The following is a 20,234-nucleotide window of genomic DNA, read 5'->3' on the forward strand; positions in this document are numbered from 1 at the left end:
GCTTGACATTGCATGCTTTATTTTAATTGGCCTCCTATTGATAGACATTTAGGCTATTTCCAAGCTCTTCAAGCAATGCTGCTACAATGAAACACTCCATTTGTGGAAATATATTGTTTTACCTGTGTGAATGTATTCGTAGGATAAATTCTTAGACAGCATGTGCTAGCAGCTGTGGTTTTGGTAGGGCATGCTCTCTCTCTCTCTCTCTCTCTCTCTCTCTCTCTCTCTCTCTCTCTCTCTCTCTCTCTGTGTGTGTGTGTGTGTGTGTGTGTATGTGTGTGTGTGTATTTGGTTGAACCCTGCCTGATTGCTTTGGTTCATACCAATTTACACTCCCATTCCATCAGCAATAGATGAGATGAGTGGGTTTCTTCACATCCTCAATGTTGTCTTTCATTGTTAGAGAACAGGGTGTTGAGTACAGAATTCCTATGTTTCAGGATTGAATGAGTTTGGCATCTCAGCAGGAGTGACTGAAACTACTCCTGGCTTGTTTGGAATGGGAGAGAAGGCCTTTGCTCACAGCTAACAGATGCACACTCTGCAGTGAGGAGTAACGGCCACAGAGCAGCAATGTGATGCAGCAGCAGCAGCAATGTGATGCAGCAGCAGCAGCAACAACAGCAGCGGCAACAACAGCAGCAACAGCACTTGTGTGTTGGAAACTGAAAATAAACCAGAGCAAGCCAGATTTTCTTTTATCTCCTGTTCAGAATGAGAAGGCAAAGCCCCAGGGCCTGACAGTCCTTTGCCACAGAGACACAAAGGGGGACAAGTCATTCACAGGTGTCTGTGATCTTGTGGTCCCATGGGGGAGTGCAGGGCAGGGCCCTGCTGGAGGTCTCAGAATCTGCCCTGGCAGCTGGGCCTTCAGATGTGTCCTTCCAGCTTCTGTCTCTAAATGGAGCAGTGCTTGGAGCTCAGGCACCAAGAGGTGCTGTATCCTGGCTGCAGGAGAGAAGAGTGCTGTAAAGCCAACTCCAAGTGATTGAAGGGGCAGGTGGTTACTCCCACCCGCCAGTTCGAGACACTTTTGCCTTTTAGCCCTTTGCAAGGAGAATCTTCTCCACAGAGCACACAGGCTTCATCTTCTTAGTGCAGAGAACAGAGAGGGAAGAGGAGTGTGACAGCTCTAACCTTCATTGTCTTTATTGACAATTAGATTGAACTAGAACCATCCTGGAAACAAACATTTTGGTTTGGCTCAGAGGGTTTTTCTAGAAAGGTTTAACTAAAGAGGGAAGACTCACCCTGAGTGTAGGTGCACTATCAGCATGAATTTCACACTGCATGATGGAGAAACGGATCTGACACCAGCATTCCTCCTTTTCTTCACTGAAGATACAATGTAACCAGCTGTTTGTGCTCTGCCATCATATCACACAATGGACTGTACCCTTGAACTGTGAGGCAAAATAATCTCTTCCCATGTTGACTTGATTTTCTTAGGTATTTTGTTATAACAACAAGAAAAGTAACTGATACAAGAAAAGAAGGGTGTTGGGGGATTTAGTAGTCGAATGTTTCCCAAAGTTTGTAGATAAAAATTAGGGGCACAGTTGCTAAGTTGCTTGTTTTTTCTATCCAACTGGGTGAGAATGACTTGCGTGGAGCTTCATACACTCCTTAGCTCACTATTTGCTGATTTCCTGATTGTACCTTTTGCTAGGGTTAAATCTCCAGTTCCCTTGATCAAAGGGGTCACAGCTATTGCTCTACAGGCAGATTCTGGCATCAACCATATGTGGATAATTCTGCAAATGTGAAGAACCTGAGAATTACCAACCATGGACCACAGATCTCAAAGGAACGCTCAAGAGATCAGGAGACATGGGTCAGGGTGAGGATCAGTGCAGGCATCCCAACAATGTGTGAAAGAAGCTGAAGACACAACAGAAGTTAGAGATGTCCAGAATATGGACCATCTGCCAGGAAAAGATTCTGGCAGTGAGCACAGACAGCTCAGGAAAGAGGCTTTGGGGATACAATTGCAAAGACCACAGGGCAGAGTTGCCCAAGCTCTTTAAATGTCATCACAATAGCCAATGTTGGACACCGAGCTATGAAATTGAGGGCTCTTCCTGGTTTTGATCTTGCTTTCTTCCTAATTCCCCTTTCTAGGCCACCATTTTTCCTTTTGAAATAAGTATATGAACTGTGTGTCACTGTATCTTCTGAAGACATATGATTTTTATTATATAGTATGTTGAATCTCAGAAGAAACGTTAAAGAAGGAATTTTGAACAATGTTGGGGCTGTTAAGAATTTGTGAACTCTTAGAGATGGAGTGAATGCATTTTGCATTACAAAATGGACGTGGACATTTTGGGGGCCAGGAGTGGAATGTGATAATTTGGAGATAAAGTGTTTCTCCCTAACACTCATATACTGAAGATTTGGTTGGCAGATGGTTGTTGAAATTAGTGAGGAACCTTCTAGAGGGAGGTCTAGCAAGAGCAACGTCATGGAGTGGGGGTGTCCTTGGGGACATCTTGTTGATGGTCTCATCCTGGCTGCCATAGGGTGAAAAAAAATCTCCCATTGGTCTGACTCCTGCCACCAGGATCTTTTGCCCAGAATCATGCAGGGAAGCAACCATAGACCAAACTCTTTGAAACTGTGAGCCCAAATAAATGTTTCTTTTCCTAAAGTGTATTGTCAGGTGTCCTGTATTAAGAATGAAAAGACTAACTAACACAGATGCTCTGTTCCTTATCATCTGAGTGGGACTGTCCTTCTACTGAGAAGCAACATTGATAACCATGTTGACTGTGTGTGTGTGATTGTCTCTGTTTGTTTTCTCTTACCTCAGGTTAAACATCCCTAATCTGAAAATCCCAAATGCTTCCAAATATGGGATATTTGATGGCCTATATGAAACCACAACTGAAATTCCATGCCATGAAACTTGGTTTCACATGCAAAACTGTCTCCTTCTATGTGGATAATTCATTGTGAATGAATTTTGGGTACTATACTCAATGTACATGCGAATATTCCAAAACTCAGAAAGATCTAAGATCTAAAACACCATGGTTCCAAGCGTGCCATCAAGAAACACTCAGTCTGTTTAACAGAATACTTGAGCCTGGATAATTAACAAAAAGTAAAGTTTTATTTTGGCCCAAGAGTTTGGAGGCTGGAAAGACTGACTGCCCTTAGCTGTTAAGTTTCTGATGTGCATCGCATAACCCAGGTATAGCATAGGGTAGAAAAAAGTACAGACACCCTGGATAGCTAACCCATTCCCCAGAGGAAACAACCCACTCATGTGGTGATATTTTGTTGGTGCTCTAACAAACAAAGCTCGCCTGGAGATCGGAGTGTGGTACTATGTAGCTAGAGTTTTCCTGCCTGGCCCACAGTCAGGACAAATCTCTCTTACCTGCCAGTCCCACAGCCGCTCAGACCCAACCAAGTAAACACAGAGACTTACATTGTTTACAAACTGTATGGCCGTGGCAGGCTTCTTGCTAACTGTTCTTTCAGCTTAAATTAATCCATTTCCATTAATCTATACCTTGCCACATGGCTCATGGCTTACCAGCATCTTCACATGCTGTTTCTCATCATGGCAGCTGGCAGTGTCTCTCTCTCTCTCAGCTTTCCACTTCCCAGCTTTATTCTCCTCCTTGTCCCGCCTATACTTCCTGCCTAGCCACTGGCCAATCAGTGATTTATTTATTGACCAATCAGCAACACATTTGCCATACAGAACGTCCCACAGCACTTCCCCCTTTCTTTTTTTTTCAAAAAGGAAGGTTTTAACCTTAACAAAGTAAAATTACATATAATTTGGGAATTTGGGCCTAGCTTCTCTTACTACTTCCTGCTGGAGGGGGGCGCTGTATCTTATGGTGACACAAAGAAAATTTTAGGATTATGGAATACTCCATGAGGCTGTATTGTCTGAGCCAGTTGCCTTCAAACCATTCTGGATGTTGGATCATCTGGGCCATGGTGTCAACGGAGACCTTTCAGGGGGTTTGGCTGGTCAAACCTGACGTATCTTAATCTGGAACAAATCCATTGCCTTTGGCTTTCTGTGGGAACAAAAGCAGAGTCTCCTTTCCAAAGCAACACATCCTTACATCCAAATTTTGAAGTCAAGGTACCTTTAAATTATACATTTTGGCATAACTCAACAGCTTTTACAATCAAATGTTTTTCTGCAGTTAAAAATCCCAAAGACAACACAATCCAGATTCTCTGTGTAGTAGTCATCTTCACATGGCTTATTTTTTATATTAATTTTACTGTCTCTTTAAAGACTTTATTTTTTAAAACTATGTATTTGTTTATATAACTGTATATATCTCCTTTTTTGTCTCTTTCAAGCCTAAGTATATTTTACACACATTGTAAACTATTACATCTGAATCTGTCTTATTGTGAATCTACTGCTTTAAACTGCAGCAGCTGTGGCTGCTGGCTCCGCCCACCTCAGCTTCCCAACATGGCAGTGGTATGTTTTCCGCTAGCTCTGGGAGCTATCGTGGGTCTATGCTTTTATCCAAGCAGCGTGTAGCCCAAAAACCTCTTTTTTTGTTTTGTACTAGCAAAGGCTAAATCCACCATGCATCTTAATGTGCTACTTGCAGAGGCCTCATTCCCGCCATACTGCAGGTCGAGCACACATGCTAGGAACCCACAAGTAACTCAAACCGGCAGCTGCCACTCATTTGAGAGAGACAATTAGGAAGCTGTTTTTAGCTCCGTTTCAGAATCTTTTCTCAGGTTTTTAGGTGGAAACTCTTGCCACCACGTTGGACGCCATTTGTAGCTAGAGTTTTCCTGCCTGGCCCACAGTCAGGGCAAATCTCTCTCACCTGCCAGTCCCACAGCCGCTCAGACCCAACCAAGTAAACACAGAGACTTATATTGCTTACAAACTCTATGGCTGTGGCAGGCTTCTTGCTAACTGTTCTTACAGCTTAAATTAATCCATTTCCATTAATCTATACTTTGCCACATGGCTCGTGGCTTACCGGCATCTTCACATGCTGTTTGTCATCATGGCGGCTGGCAGTGTCTCTCTCAGCTTTCCACTTCCCAGCTTTATTCTCCTCCTTGTCCCGCCTGTACTTCCTGCCTAGCCACTGGCCAATCAGTGATTTATTTATTGACCAATCAGCAACACATTTGCCATACAGAACATCCCACAGCAGTGCTAGCCACTAGTTAACCATAGAAGCCAGGCTGTGGTGGCACATACCATTAATCCCAGTACTTGGGATCTCATGCCTCCCAGTACTTGGGAGACACATGCCTTTAGTCCCAGCACTAGGGAGGTGGAGACAGGAAGTAATATGTCTGGGCAGAGAGAGAAATATAAGGCAGGAGGAGACAAGCGCTCGCTCCTTTTCAGGCTGAGGAGTTGGTGAGGTGAGAGGTGGCTGTGGCTTGCTCCTTTGTCTCTCTGATCTTTCAGCATTTACCCCTATATCTGACTCTGGGTTTTTATTATTAAGACCAATTAAAATTCATGCAACACAACCATGAAGGCAGAGTCTTCCTGAGCAAAATACCCTTTAAAGCCCCACCTCTCAACAGCGGCACAATGGGGCTCACTCTGCAACTTGAGTTTTCATGGACACAAATTATGTTCAAATTTTAGCAGTGCAGGAGCCTTGTTGAGGGTTAAATTGTGTTTTTAAAACAACCTGTTGAAGTTCAAACTCCTGGTATATGTGAATGAGGTCTTATTTGGAAATAGGGTCTGTATAAATGTGATCACGATCAGGTGGGGCCTTACGGGATTATGATGGGCCCTAAGTTCGGAGACTGGCTTTCTTACAGCGTGAGAGAGGTTTGGAGACAGAGAAACACAAAAGGTGGAAGTTCACAGGAAGACAGGGATAACACACAGCTCTAAGCCAAAGACTGATGAGGATTGCTGGGGCCTTGAGTAGTGAGGAAGAGGCAAGAAAGGCTCCCTGAATCGGGCCAAACACAAGGGCAGTTCTCCCTCAAAGGATTCTGCGCTCCCAAACAGAGGAAGTACATTTCTGTTTTCCCAGTTTGTTCCGTTTTTTTTTTCAAATTGCCCTGCTTGTGGTAATTTGTTACAGTAGCTACAGGAGACTCGTACAGAACCCCAGGCATCTGGCGTGCTCACAGTTCAGCATTCTGCAGGGCGGAATGTATGAGACCACAGTATTTCTATCTCATGTGCCAGTGTGTGGTTACAGAGTCCCTGCATCCAACCAGAGAATGCCGCCACCCCCAAAGAGAACAGGCTCGTGGGCAGGAAGGAGGCCACTCTCCTTCCTTATTTTTTTTCATGTTGGAAATTCCTCCTACGTTTCTCAGGAAAATTTATGTTTCTTGAATTCCAAATCTTAAGAAACATGAGTGGAAAACATAGGCAATAGTCTGAGAAACTTAAAGCTCACAGTACAGATCCAGATCTTGCAGATTTGAAGGGATCTATTAAAAAACCAGGACAGAGCACAGACAGGAAGAGAGTGCAGGGTTGTGGGGGCCTGTATGGAGAAGCTGGAGAGGCAGATACAATTAGTCAATCTCCCCTGTTGTCATGGCTACACTGAAGTTCGTGTCCATGGTCTAACTGTGGTTGTGCATGGTGAGTCCTTAATACAACTAACAACACACCTACTGAAAGACCTCCATCTGGAGTCTTCCCTCTGGAGAGACCCTCGCCCAGAGATCACACCGAGACCACAAGTCAGATGCAAACAGCAAGAGGCTTTATTCAGGAACACGGGTACCCGGGGCGACACAGTCCCTCCAGAGGCTGAAGAGACTGGCGCGCCGACGGGCTGGGGTGGAGGGTTTTTATAGGGTTGGGCAGCGGAAGGGCGGGTACAGAAGCAGGAAGCATAGTTTACAGGGTTCTGATTGGACGATTCGTATGAGGCCAGGTTCAAACTCAGGACAGCTCGTGGTTTTTCCCCGAGCTCGACACGCTTGCTGACTTGGCTCTTATTCAGGGTACAAGTTGTTTTTCTGACCTTTAGTTACTTTTCAGGCCTTGCTCAAAAATGGCGTTAGGCTAAGCAAGTATGCTGGGGCCCTTCATTCCCCCATTTTCTTATCTCAGGGAATGGAATCCTCCATTCATGGGGAAGAATAGGGATGTGGCTCCATTTCCACCTGGTTGAGTCGTTGGTATTGTTGGGTCAATACCAAGGTCTGAATAGTAGAAACGCGTTCCCTGATAAATTGGACAAGTCTGTTTAGGATACAGGGCCCGAGCGTCAGAAGGAGCAATAAAATCAGAAGGGGTCCCAAAAGGGTGGAGATGAGGGTGGTGAGCCAGGGGGACCTTCTGAACCATCCTTCAAACCATCCCTGCTGTTCTTCAAAGAGTTTTTGTCTTTGTTCTAATCTTTTTCTTAATCTAGCCATGCTATCTCTCACCACCCCAGTATGATCCGCATAGAAGCAACATTCTTCTTTAAGGGCGGCACATAACCCCCCCTCCTGCAGGAAGAGGAGGTCTAATCCCCTCCGGTTCTGCAGAACTACTTCAGACAGGGAGGTGAGTGACTTTTCCAAGGCACTCACGGATTCCTCCAGTGCCTGGATATCGGTGTGCATGGCAACCTGGAGTTGTCTGAACTGGTTGGTTTCCATGAGGGCAGTGGTACCTGTGCCTATTCCGGCAGTGACTCCTCCCATAGTTAATCCACCTAGTATCAGGGCCAGGGTTAGCGAGACTGGCTCTCTTTTTATACGGGGACCCCTGTCTCATATCGGGCATAGATATCTTCAGGTGCATGGTAGACTATCTTGGGGTACAGTTCTATGAGCACACAATAATCGGCCGTGTTGGCTAGTATTGAGGAGGAGAGGCATGGTGTAAGTCCAGTGCTACAGGCCCAATAAGTCCCGTTGGGAGCCACGAGATAGTGGGGTCCTGGAACAAGTACCTGGGTGCGATTACACAGGTGTTGGTGGGTGTAGGGTACTATCCCCAGACATAGTCCTTGTCCTGACACCTCGGAGATTGTGAGCTTATGCTGAGGTGTCGAGGCACATCCTGACGGGGGTGAAGAAGAATTGGTGAAGCTTCCGACTACGGCCACCCCCTCATAATAGGGGGGTGTGGAGACTAGGCATAACCAGCATTCCTGAGTCTGATTTGGGTTGGTAACATTGAGGGCTGAGTAAGCGCCCTCTATAAGATTCAATAGCCGGTCTCCCGTACCGGGCCTGGGTGGCTGGAGGGTGACTGGGGTTATAGTGGCTTTCGGAGCCGTGCTTGGGCGAATGGCCGAATTGGGTCGGGGGGTAGCCCTCGGGGGTGCCGGAGCGGGTAAAGAGGGGCACTTTTGGTCAGAGAGAACCTGGTTGGGACCTATAGAGGCGGAGGGCTCCGTGATTTTAAGCCTAATCGTAAACACGACTCCCTAGTCCCATCCCGTCATGTAAAGTCTAAGTCCCCATGTTCTACCTTTAATCCAGTCTTGTGTTATCTCCCTTCCCTTTTGAGTAAAAGATATATTCAGGGGGTTGCAGGTGAAATTTACACAGGGCCCCCCCCTTCCCAGTAAGTGTTATCTCTTCCTAACGTGACAGTTCCCCAACAACGTCCTTGAGTAAGAGGACGCCATGAGTGGCTTTCTCTTTGGGTAGCCCTTTTTACCCTAATGAGGTCCCAAGTGGATGAAGGCTCCCAATAGGTATTACCAGTTGTTTCACATCCCCATGCTTTACAGAAGTAACTTTCATAACCCCCACATTGTCTAATCATCTTTCTGTCCCTACCATCCCGGGGGCAGACGTAAAAGGATAGTTGTGACAGGGCTGCTCTGGTTTCAGGGTGACCACATCCATATCTCCCGTCACTACATTTGCAAGTTCCCTTACCATCCTGACAGACGTCTGGTGCTCTGGGGTTCATGGGGTCAGTGGTAGGGATGTCCCAGTCCCCTGACCCTGCTACTAGTTGGCAGAGATCTGGATGCAAGTTGGGCCACCATGTGAAGGGGGTGTGAAGGGCGGTCGTTTGCCAGACCGTCTCCCCAGTTTGTGAGATAACCTGCCAAGTGAGCCTCTTAACTAGGTGCGGGCTCTCTGCTGCCCTAGTCCCCTGGGGGTAGGCAGAGATTAAGAGGAGGGGGAGGAAGAGGAGCCGCGGGCCAACCTTATTTTTAGGGGGTTTCGTGTGCGGCGCACTGTCTATGTTGACTTTCTGGATCCTGCTGGGTCGGGTTCCCTGGCAGCCTTCACATGCGAGGCGTGGATCCATGCAGCAATCCCGTCGACCTTGAGTGCAGTGGGGGTGGTCAGCAAGACAGTGTAGGGCCCCTTCCACCGTGGTTCCAGATTCTTTGTCTGGTGTCGTCGGACCCAAACGGAGTCCCCGATCTGGAAGGGGTGGGGCACCACAGGCTTGTCTAGCTGCTCCTGATAGGCCTTGGCCAGGGGCTTCCAGATCTCCCTCTGCACCAGTTGGAGGGCTTGAAGATGTGCCTCTAAAGTAGGGGTGGTAGCAAAGGAGGAAATATCAGGATGGAGAAAGTCTACAACAGGAGGTGGGGCCCCATACATGATCTCAAAAGGGGTTAGGCCGTGTGGGCCAGGAGTATTTCGGGCTCGGTAGAGAGCCAAGGGAAGTAGGAGCACCCAATCTCTAGTGCCAGTTGCAAGCGTTAATTTGGTTAAAGTCTCCTTGATTGTTCTATTAGCTCGTTCTACCTGTCCTGAGCTCTGGGGGAGGTATGCACAATGGAGTTTCCAATCAACCCCCAATAGTTTGGCCACCTTCTGACTTACCTGAGAGACGAAGGCAGGCCCGTTATCCGACCCCAATATTTGAGGCATCCCATACGTGGGGAAGATTTCTTCCAACAGTTTCTTTGTTGCCACGTTAGCCATCTCATTCTTGGTTGGAAATGCCTCGATCCATCCGGAAAAAGTGTCCACGAAGACCAAGAGGTACCGGTACCCGTAGAGTCCGGGTTTTACTTCTGTAAAGTCTATTTCCCAATGAACACCAGGACGATGGCCTCTTTGGCGGGCCCCCTTGTTTAGATGAACCTTTCCTGTGTTGACTTGAGCACAGGCTGGGCAGGTAGAAGTTACCTGCTGAAGTACCTGATCCTGGTTCAGCAGCACTGCCCAGGTGTTTTCTCTGTCCAATAGGGTCTTCATCTTGTTTTTGTTCAAATGGGTCAATGCATGGAGGAATCTCAGCATGTATCGGGTATGGGAGGTTGGCATGACCATCCGGTCCCCTAGTATATATGCTTGTCTTCCTTGTTCCCAGTCCGCCCCCATTTTCTTTGCTAGCTCATGGTCTTCTGGGCTATAGGGCACGGGGTCTCTCTCAGGCTGTGGTTCTTGTATGGCCATCAACTGGCTGCTCCCTGCTGGCTGGGAAGCCACTGTTCAGGCAGTCAGATCCGCCAGCCGATTCCCTCTGGCTACCGCAGAGTCATCCTTTTGATGCCCTGGGCAGTGGACAATACTGAGTTGGAGCGGGAGGAACAAGGCCTTTAGGAGGTCTAGGATCTCTTTTTTGTTTTTGATTTCCTTACCCGCGGACGTCAGCAGGCCTCTCCGTCTGTAGATTTCCCCGTGGACATGTGCAGTGGCGAAGGCATATCTGCTGTCAGTATAAACTGTGAGCTTCTTACCTTCTGCCATCCGGAGAGCTTGGGTGAGCGCAATCAGTTCTGCGCGCTGGGCCGATGTCCCGGGTGGGAGTGACGATGCCCATACCACTTCCGATTCGGTGGTTATAGCTGCCCCGGCTCTGCGTTTCCCCTCCTCCAGGAAACTGCTCCCATCTGTGTACCAGACAGCGTCTGGATTCTTAAGCGGCTGATCTGTCAGATCAGGGCGGGTGCCATGTGCTTCGGCTAGAATTTGGAGGCAGTCATGCTCCTCGGAGGGGCTAGGCAGTGGCAGCAAGGTAGCAGGGTTAAGGGAAACTGTCGGCCCAAAATTTACCCGGTCTGAGTCCAGTAGTAAGGCCTGATAATAAGTCATTCTGGCGTTAGAAAGCCATCTGTCCGGTGGTTGTCGGACCAAGGCCTCCACTGCATGGGAGGCCAGCACAGTCAACGGCTGTCCCAGAGTCAGCTTCCCGGCATCCTTGAGTAATACGGCAATGGCTGCCACCATGCGGAGGCATGATGGCCATCCTGTAGCCACCGGGTCCAATTTCTTGGACAAGTACGCTACAGGTCTCCTCCAAGGTCCCAGTCTTTGCACCAGTACCCCTTTGGCAAAACCTGAGTTCTCATCCACAAACAGCTCAAAGGGCTTGGTTAGATCTGGCAGACCCAGAGCCAGGGTCTCGAGTAAGGCCTTCTTGATCTGTTGGAACACTTTCTGATGCTTCTCTTCCCATTGGAACATGGCCCCTGGTTTAGTGAGGGGGTACAATGGGGCTGCCAGTTCGGCAAAGCCAGGAATCCAAAGGCGGCAGTACCCAGCCGTACCCAGGAGCTCTCGAACTTGGCGGGGGTTCCGAGGAGGAGGGATGGAGATTATCGTCTCCTTCCTTGCTCTTGTTAACCATCTTTGCCCCCCGCTCAGGGTGTAGCCCAGGTAGGTAACCTTGTCTCGGCATACTTGAGCCTTTCTGGCTGAGGCTCTATAGCCCTTTTGTCCAAGTCTGGCCAATAAGGCTCGAGTGCCCTCCAGGCACTCGGTTCGACTCCTGGCCGCCAGGAGTAGATCATCCACGTACTGGAGCAGAGTCAGGGTTGGGTGTTCGACCCGGAATCCGGCCAGATCTGCATGTAGGGCCTCATCAAAGAGGGTTGGGCTATTTTTGAAGCCCTGAGGGAGCCGGGTCCAGGTTAACTGTCCCGAAAGCCCTTTTTCCGGGTCCCTCCATTCAAAAGCGAATAGCATTTGACTTTGAGGGTGCAGTCTCAAACAAAAGAAGGCATCCTTCAGGTCTAGCACAGTGTACCAGACGTGGGTCGGTGGGAGGGTGCTCAGAAGGTTATAGGGGTTGGGCACCGTGGGGTGTATGTCCTCCACCCGCTTATTGACCTCGCTCAAGTCCTGGACTGGCCTGTAGTCCCCTGTCCCCGGTTTCTTAACAGGCAAGAGAGGGGTGTTCCAAGGGGACTGGCAGGGCTTTAGCACCCCTTGGTCTAGGAGCCTTCGAATATGGGGCTTGATCCCCTCATGAGCTTCCCGTGACATTGGGTATTGTCTAATTGAAACGGGAGTCGCGGAGGCCTTTAGTGAGATCACCAGCGGTGGCTGATCGTGTGCCAGCCCCAAGCCTCCAGTCTCTGCCCAGGTCTGAGGAAACTCTCTCAGCCAGTTCTGTAGTTCCTCAGGTGATTTCTCCGGGGGTTCTGGTTCAAACAAACGGTATTCTTCTTCTAAACTGAGGGCAAGGATTTTTAGAGGGTCTCCTTTAGGACCCGTGACCCTCGGTCCCTTCTCATCAAAATAGATTTGTGCCTTCAATTTGGTTAATAGGTCCCGTCCTAACAGCGGATGGGGGCATTCAGGTATGTGCAGAAAGGAGTGAGTTACTTGCCCTGATGCCAGTTGGACTTTTCTCTCGGCAGTCCAATAATACCTCTTGTTTCCAGTTGCCCCCTGCACCAGTGCAGAATGCCGGCTAAGAGGCACTCCGGCATGGGTTAGGACTGAATGTTCGGCACCAGTATCAACCAGGAAGGTCACGGGCTGCCCCCGATCTTGAGGGTTATCCTAGGCTCAGGGGGGGGCTCCTGGCCTCGACTTCCCTAGTCTTCCAGACTAAGGAGGTCTACAGTCTTGGGCTTGGGCCGGTGGGGTCCTTGTGGCTTCTTGGGGCACTCTCGGGCCCAGTGTCCCTTCTCCTTGCAGTAAGCACATTGGTCTTTATCAAGGGGTGGCCTCCTTCGCTCTCCCGACCTATCTCCCTCTCTCCGCTGTCCCTGAGACACAATGGCGGCCAAAACCTTTTTCATCTCCCTATGCTGTTTCTTGTCCCTTTCCTCTTGTTTCCGCCATCTCCTTTCCTCACGCTCCTCAGGAGTTTCTCTCTTATTGAACACTTTCTCTGCTTCCTTCAATAAGTCTGGCAAACCTAGCGTCTGTAAACCTTCCAGCCGCTGCAATTTAGTTCTGATAGCTGAGCTAGACTGATAGATAAATGATAGGATGACACCTGGTGCTTGCCCTGGGTCTTCTGGATCATACGGAGTGTACATCCTATAAGCCTCCTTCAGCCTCTCTAAAAATGCAGCGGGTGTTTCTTCCTTTCCCTGTATCACATTCCTTACCTGAGCCAAATTGGTAGGCCTTCTGGCAGCCGCTCGGAGACCCGCTAAGAGCAACTGGCGATAGAGACGTAGATGCTCCCTACCTTCAGGTGTATTGAAGTCCCAGTCTGGGCGGGTCAAGGGAAAAACTGCATCGATGATATTTGGGAGTTGGGTTGGCCTCCCATCATCGCCCAGAACCTGCTTCCGGGCCTCCAGGAAAACTCTCTGCTTCTCCTCTACTGTTAAGAGGGTCTGCAGGAGCTGCTGACAGTCGTCCCAAGTCGGCCTGTGAGTCACTAGGATGGACTCAATTAGGCCGGTTAAGGCAACAGGATCCCTGGAGAAAGGGGGATTATGTTGTTTCCAATTATAGAGGTCTGAGGCCGAAAAGGGCCAGTACTGCAACTGGCGATTCGGCCCCTCTCTGAGCGGGAAGGCCCTGGACTCAATAGGGGGGCCATCCCGGCGGCCGCGGAGGCGGCCGGCAATGGGGGACGGGGCTGCGTCCTCTTCTTCAGCCCCGTGGGTCCTGCGAGTCGAGGTGACTTCCGGATCTGCCACGGGCACGGCCGGGGACGCCGCCACCGGGGCGGCGGCTGGGGCCGCTTCGGCCGGCTCTCCGGGTGGTCCGGCTCGATATGGTGGTGGGTCCTCCGTCAGGAGATCTATAAGGGGGGTATGGGGGTCTGGGGGGAGGACTGGAGGCTTAGGAGTCTCCTTGTGAGGGAGCACGGGGTAAAGGGAGGAGTCCAGGTTGGGGGGCGCAGAAGGCCCAGAGACTGGAGGGGGCTGCGGAAGGAAAGGCTTAACCCATGGAAATGGGTTCTCGACCAGTGATCTCCAGATGGCGATATATGGGACCTGGTCGGGATGCCCATAAGGGCTAGGGGCGAAAACCTTACCCTCCACCTGCGAAATAAGAGAGAGGTTAAAAGATCCCTCTCGCGGCCAGCCAACATTCATCATGACCCATTCGGCCTCGCAGAAGGTGATCCATTTCTTCTTCCTGACAATGACACCTTCATTGTTTCCTCGGGCCTTAACATCGGACCAGTGGTCCTTGGTTAGGCTCAATGGGGTGGCGACAGCCTGTCCCATGGTGGTCTCCAAATAAAGAAGGGTTAAACACACAACGAGAAACAAACAGACAAGACAGACCACAGAATTTTTCGCTGCGCGGCTCCGGCGTAAAACCAAAAGCAAAAACTCAGATGGGGACGCGGAGTGTTTGAATTCTCCGTCCCCTGCCAGTACCACGTATCCTTCTGATGCGTGGGTGGCCCCGAAAAACCGTGCCCCAGAGGGGACTTTCCGTGCCCCAGAGGGGACTTCCCGTGCCCTAGAGGGGACTTTCCGTGCCCCAGAGGGGACTTTCCGTGCCCCAGAGGGGACTTCAGATACCCGTGGAACGTCTTCCAGGGTTTTGGTGGGCGAAGTCCGAGCTCGTCAGCTCCTTCAGCCCCCACCGACTCAGACCTGACTTTGGGCGCCCGACGAACACGAAAGACGAGCAAACAGACTGAGACAATACAGACAGACAATGGCCGGCCAACTTACCTCCTGACAGTGGGTCGGTGGTCCCGAGACGAGGGTCTCCGATCCCGGACGAGCCCCCAAATGAAAGACCTCCGTCTGGAGTCTTCCCTCTGGAGAGACCCTCGCCCAGAGATCACACCGAGACCACAAGTCAGATGCAAACAGCAAGAGGCTTTATTCAGGAACACGGGTACCCGGGGCGACACAGTCCCTCCAGAGGCTGAAGAGACTGGCGCGCCGACGGGCTGGGGTGGAGGGTTTTTATAGGGTTGGGCAGCGGAAGGGCGGGTACAGAAGCAGGAAGCATAGTTTACAGGGTTCTGATTGGACGATTCGTATGAGGCCAGGTTCAAACTCAGGACAGCTCGTGGTTTTTCCCCGAGCTCGACACGCCTGCTGACTTGGCTCTTATCCAGGGTACAAGTTGTTTTTCTGACCTTTAGTTACTTTTCAGGCCTTGCTCAAAAATGGCGTTAGGCTAAGCAAGTATGCTGGGGCCCTTCACTACCAAGATTATGGACCCTTTTAATGGTCTTCCAAGAAATACCAAGTTTGTAAGCAAAAAAAAAAAGTCCTTCATGTGGTAGTACGACATACAGCAGTTCTGAGATGTTGCAGATGTTGCATACCTTGTCAAGGGACCCAGATGTTAGAATCTTAGGGACACTACAGTGACTCAGTGTAAACAGTTTCCAGACCACAGTTTAATTGAAATTCTTCAATACTTGTTTCCCTCTTGGGTCTGAAAGAGGGGCCATGCAGATATCACACCACCTTCTCTAAGCTGCAGCCCAGCTCTGCCCTCAGTTGGTTAGGAGAAAGCCATCTTACCTCCCCTGGTTGCTTCCTATCCCCACTCTGTGCTCAAAGGCTGTGTGGTCTCATGGGTTTCTTCCCACTCCCCAGTCAACAGTTTAATTGCTCTGCTCTAGGTCACATTTCTCAGTGGAAATACTCTGTGACTGATTTCATCTTTTGTTTGTTTCTTTTTAAAAAGTGACACATAATTTCTCATACTCATGAGATGCGGTATGTTGCTTGACAACATGCATACATTTTATAACCACTGCATCAGGGTAACCAGCATGTCCTCTCTTACATTTATCACTCCCTCAGTAGGATGTTGGGGTTGCTCCCTTTGTATTCAGAAAGCAACATTTAGTGAGGGTTTTGTTTGCTGGACAATGGGTTAATTTCTTGAGTTTATTACTTTGCTTAATCCTCATCATTACTCATTGAGGAATGCTTTGTTTTCCCGATTCACAGATGAGAAGCCAAAGACCAGAGCAACATGTATGGAGAGAAAGGTCGTAAATCAAGGGAGAGAACTTTGAGGTGACCCTGTGAGTGACTGAATACACCAGGGCCTTTCTCCCCTCTTCTCTGGATGCATTTCCTGGCAGCTTCCCAGGGGAAGCTACCTTCTGACGAGGACTTTGGGACAGTGATGTCTAGTGTTCATTGTCAATATGCCAGATTCTATAGTCACCTGGATGAGCCTCTGGGCATGTCTATGGGAGATCATCTTGATTACATTCACTGATGTAGGAAGACCCACTCTAACTGGGCAGGTCCATGACTGGTTAAGGCATCTTGGGCTGCATAGAAAAGAGAGAGCAGAGCACCAGCATGCATATATTCATCATTCTATTCTGACTGTGGACATAATGTGACCAGCTGCTTCAAGGTTGAGATGCCTGGCCATCCCCACCATGATGCTCTGTCACCTGGAACTATGAGCTCAAATAAACCCTCATCTCCTTAAGTTGCTTATGTCAGAGTATTTTTTGTCACAGTAACAGGGAAAGAAACTAAGACAGGGACACAGAGGAACGCTGCAGTCAAGGGGAATACTGGTTGTTAGGTGCTGCAGCCTGTCTTCAGCACCAAGAGAGGAAATGTGGTGTAAATTGCAGGTTGGGGGAGGAGGAAATCACATTAACAGCAGAACTTCGTAGGTTTTTTGTGTGCTGTGTCAGGTCTGCACTAAAGAGGTGACTATAATGTAGCCCCTTCTCACAAAACCCCATGGTGTGAAGGGAGACACTGCTGAGCAGACTATCCTGGGTATAGCTAGAGGGGCTGGTGGCATCCACATAGTCACCAGTGGAGAGGAAAAGGTTTTTTCTAACGTCTATTCCTTTCTGCTTTGCATTTCCAGGTTATATGATGAAAATAAGACTGTGTTCACACTCCCACTTAGAATCCTAATGCTGCCAATTGGAATTTGCAGTAGCAGATGGCCCTGGTACTTAAATTACAATGGACTCTTCATCTGTCCAGAGGGGATCTTTCCAGGAGGAAGCTTCTTCCTGTCATGGGCTGAAACATGTCCCTTGCTCACTCTCATCCCCATCTCATCCTCCAATTTATATGTGGAAGCTGTATTCTCAATAGGACAGTGTCTGGAGACAGGTGCCTTGAGGTCAAATGAGGTCATTAATGAGGCCATAATATAACGTGACTGGCTACATCATGAGAAGAGTAAGAGAGAAAGAGAAAGGCACTCTGCACACACACACACACACACACACACACACACACACACACACACACACACACACACCACATGCCATATAAGACAAAGGGAATTGGTAGCTTTCTATAAGCCAAATGGGGAGCCTTTCCAAGACATTGGCCCTACCAGCACTTGGATCCTGGATTTGTAGCCTCCAGAAACATGAGATCACACATCTCTGTTGGATAAATCACCAGGTCCCTGCCTTTTTGAAATTATGACAGCCCTAGCTAACTGATGCAGACCCCTTGGCCCAACAGCATATAAATGTGCTTTGACTTAACAATTGTTAATATGGAGCAATTTGGATGTTTAAGTATGTATGGCCCTTTCAGAGATGCCTAAGAAGACATGACGTGTGTAAGAATGCTTCCCTCATCTGCTGCCCACCCCTGCTCACACTGAATAGCTTCTTTTTACATATCCTTCTCTGTATCCATAGCTTCTGTGTGTATATATGTGCAGAAATTTGTGCTACAATGCTGAAGAATATATGTATGAATAATAAAATTGTGCATGAATGTATGCATGTGTGCATATGAATTTAGGAATGTGCATGTATAAGGTCATGTGTATATAGGCATGTATATGTGTGGGTGGAGGTATGTATGTATATGTAGATATGTGAATATGTGCAGAGGTATGTGTATGTACATATGTATGCAGAAGTGTGTGTACTTTCAAATGTGTATGAAGTGTAGATGTGTATATATGCACAGGGATATGTATGTGTATATATAGATATGTTGATGTATATATGTAATTATGCATAAATGTGCATGTATGTATATTGTATAGTATGAGTGTGTAGAGTGTGTATCTATCTATCTATCTATCTATCTATCTATCTATCGATCTATCTATCTATCTATCTATCCATCCGTCTATCATCTATATATGTTTAGGTGTATATGCATGTAATGTGTGTGGGGTATATATTGCTTTTGTGTGTATATCTTGCTGCTTTTAATAAACAACAGAGCCACAGCATCACAAAGTGTGAGACCCTCTCTAAGGGTGACAGACCCCACCTCTGTAGAGTGAGCCTCACCACAGAGATGCCCTCTAAGATCCTGTTCACAGTCTGTTCTGTTCCCTCACCCTGAGGTGGACAGGTGATAGAACTGTCCAGCTTTATTCTCTGTTTCCTAGCAACTATCCCTGGCAGGTGAGAAGCAAGGTCTGGAGATCGGGGTGGGTCAGATGGGAAGCCCAAATCCTCAGGGCTAGTTAGATCCTTCTTCCATTTGTATAGCAGAGGGGGTAGGGGCGGCTCTCATTACTTAGCTGTGTAATTTGTGTTGACAGACTGGACGGGGATGTTTCATCAAGCAATTACACAAAGGAGTCTGACTTGTTCCAAAACACAAAGGCGACAGGAGGCATACATTAACGTGCACGCGTGCTTCTGCACCAAGCTCACCAAGCTCTCGCTGCCATACACAGCACGAAGGAGGCTGGGGCATCACTCTCTCATTCTGAGATGGGAGTTGCTTGTAGTGAGAAAGAAAAGGCAGGAAGTCTTATTTCCTGCCAGAGCAGAGGCAGCTCAAGCAAGAAGCATCCATCCCACTGAGCATCCCTTGGGGTCTTGGCCTTGTCTCTCACACAATTGGGACTCTCTTATTTCAGCTATCCCTCCTGAGAGTCAGCCCCTGACAAGTCCTACTCTGCCTCTCCGCTGCCTTTGATGTTCATTGTAAGTAGATGTCACCTAGGTGAAGATCAAAGGTAGCCTCGGAGGAAAAACAATGTCACAAAAGGCTGCTCTCCCATCCGAGGCTGGGAGGGACAGCTAAGGAATAAAAGAGGCTGTCCTCTTGCCTGCTTTGTCAAAGTGGAAGGAGAGACCTTTTCTTTATGCTCTCCCTGCTCTCTACCCCTCTCTCTTGCCTGCCTGCCCTTACCTCCTCTCCCATTTGCTTCTTAAAGGAAGATTTTTCTGGGGAGCTTGAGTGGTTGCACACAGAGGCCTAGCCTCAGCAGCTACAAATGGAAACTCTTAAGCAGGTTGTATATAAATTTCTACCTGAAGGGACTCTGGACCACAAGCTATAGGCAAATGAGATGAACGAGGCAAACTTAAAACTGGTCCATTGCTACAACATATACCAACCATCCTCCCTTCATCCCTCCCTTCATTCATTTCTTTGAAACTTAACCATGATAGTACTTTTGTTCTTTACTGAGAAGAAACAGGAAAAGAGGGGATCCTCTAGAAAACAATAATATTTTCTATTTAGAAATACATTTTGTGTCTTACCAAAGAATAAATTTTTTGCACATGTACTGAAACAGACTATTCAATTGGCTTGATGTTTCCCATTCAGTGAATGAGGCCCAGGATGTCACATCTGTTTCATGTCCCAGGTCCTCGCCTTGGGGGCCTCATTCTTTCCAGGAGGACTTTGGGATTCATGGGATCTTCCTCTGAGTGTTGCCATTGTGTTAGGATAATGTCCCTAGGAAAGGAATAGTATGGCATGTGCCAACATTAAGCATCATGGTATTTGGAGAGGAAGAAATCATTAATTGAGTAGATGTGAATATCTGGTCAATTTGAGACCATTGAACTAATTTAGATATCTTCCTTCTATAATCCCAGGTACAAGTGACTCATTCCCGTTTTGAGAGGCTGTCAAGGATGTTTGTGGGTGGACTTGCAGACAGGAGACTCCAACTCCTACTTTCAGCTGCTTGAGGCAGAGATGTAGGCGGGAGCATTTTATTTTCTCCCTACAGAAGTCTTGTTTTACTTGCCCTCCATCTCTGAAGTCTATAGCCTTCCATCTGCTTGGGTGGGAGTGGGTATGTCTGGCAGTCCTGGGGTAGAAGCATTTTTAGTACAATAGGAGTCTGACATCTTTGTGATTCCACAGCTTTTTCTTATAAGCCCACAGAAGCCTTTGTGTGGGTCCAGCTCCGTGCCAACTCTGGAGGAGGGGTATGAACAGGCATGCAGTGGTGGTGGTGGGGCGTTC

At 48.4% G+C, this 20,234-nt stretch overlaps 1 protein-coding gene across 1 annotated transcript; it reads right to left on the reverse strand.

Annotated features, from left to right (window-relative positions):
- Positions 1-9,135: 9,135 nt before the first annotated feature.
- Positions 9,136-14,798, reverse strand: LOC128107185 (uncharacterized). Its single transcript, XM_052732790.1, is given in 2 exon segments — positions 9,136-12,644; positions 12,647-14,798. Coding segments are annotated over 2 exon segments (5,145 nt in total). The 5' UTR covers positions 14,298-14,798; the 3' UTR covers positions 9,136-9,150.
- Between the last annotated feature and the right edge of the window lie 5,436 nt (positions 14,799-20,234).

The sequence above is a fragment of the Peromyscus californicus genome, unplaced genomic scaffold, assembly GCF_007827085.1.
Source record: "Peromyscus californicus insignis strain IS unplaced genomic scaffold, ASM782708v3 Scaffold_12__1_contigs__length_115047231, whole genome shotgun sequence".
In the NCBI taxonomy this organism is placed as follows: Eukaryota; Metazoa; Chordata; class Mammalia; order Rodentia; family Cricetidae; genus Peromyscus; species Peromyscus californicus.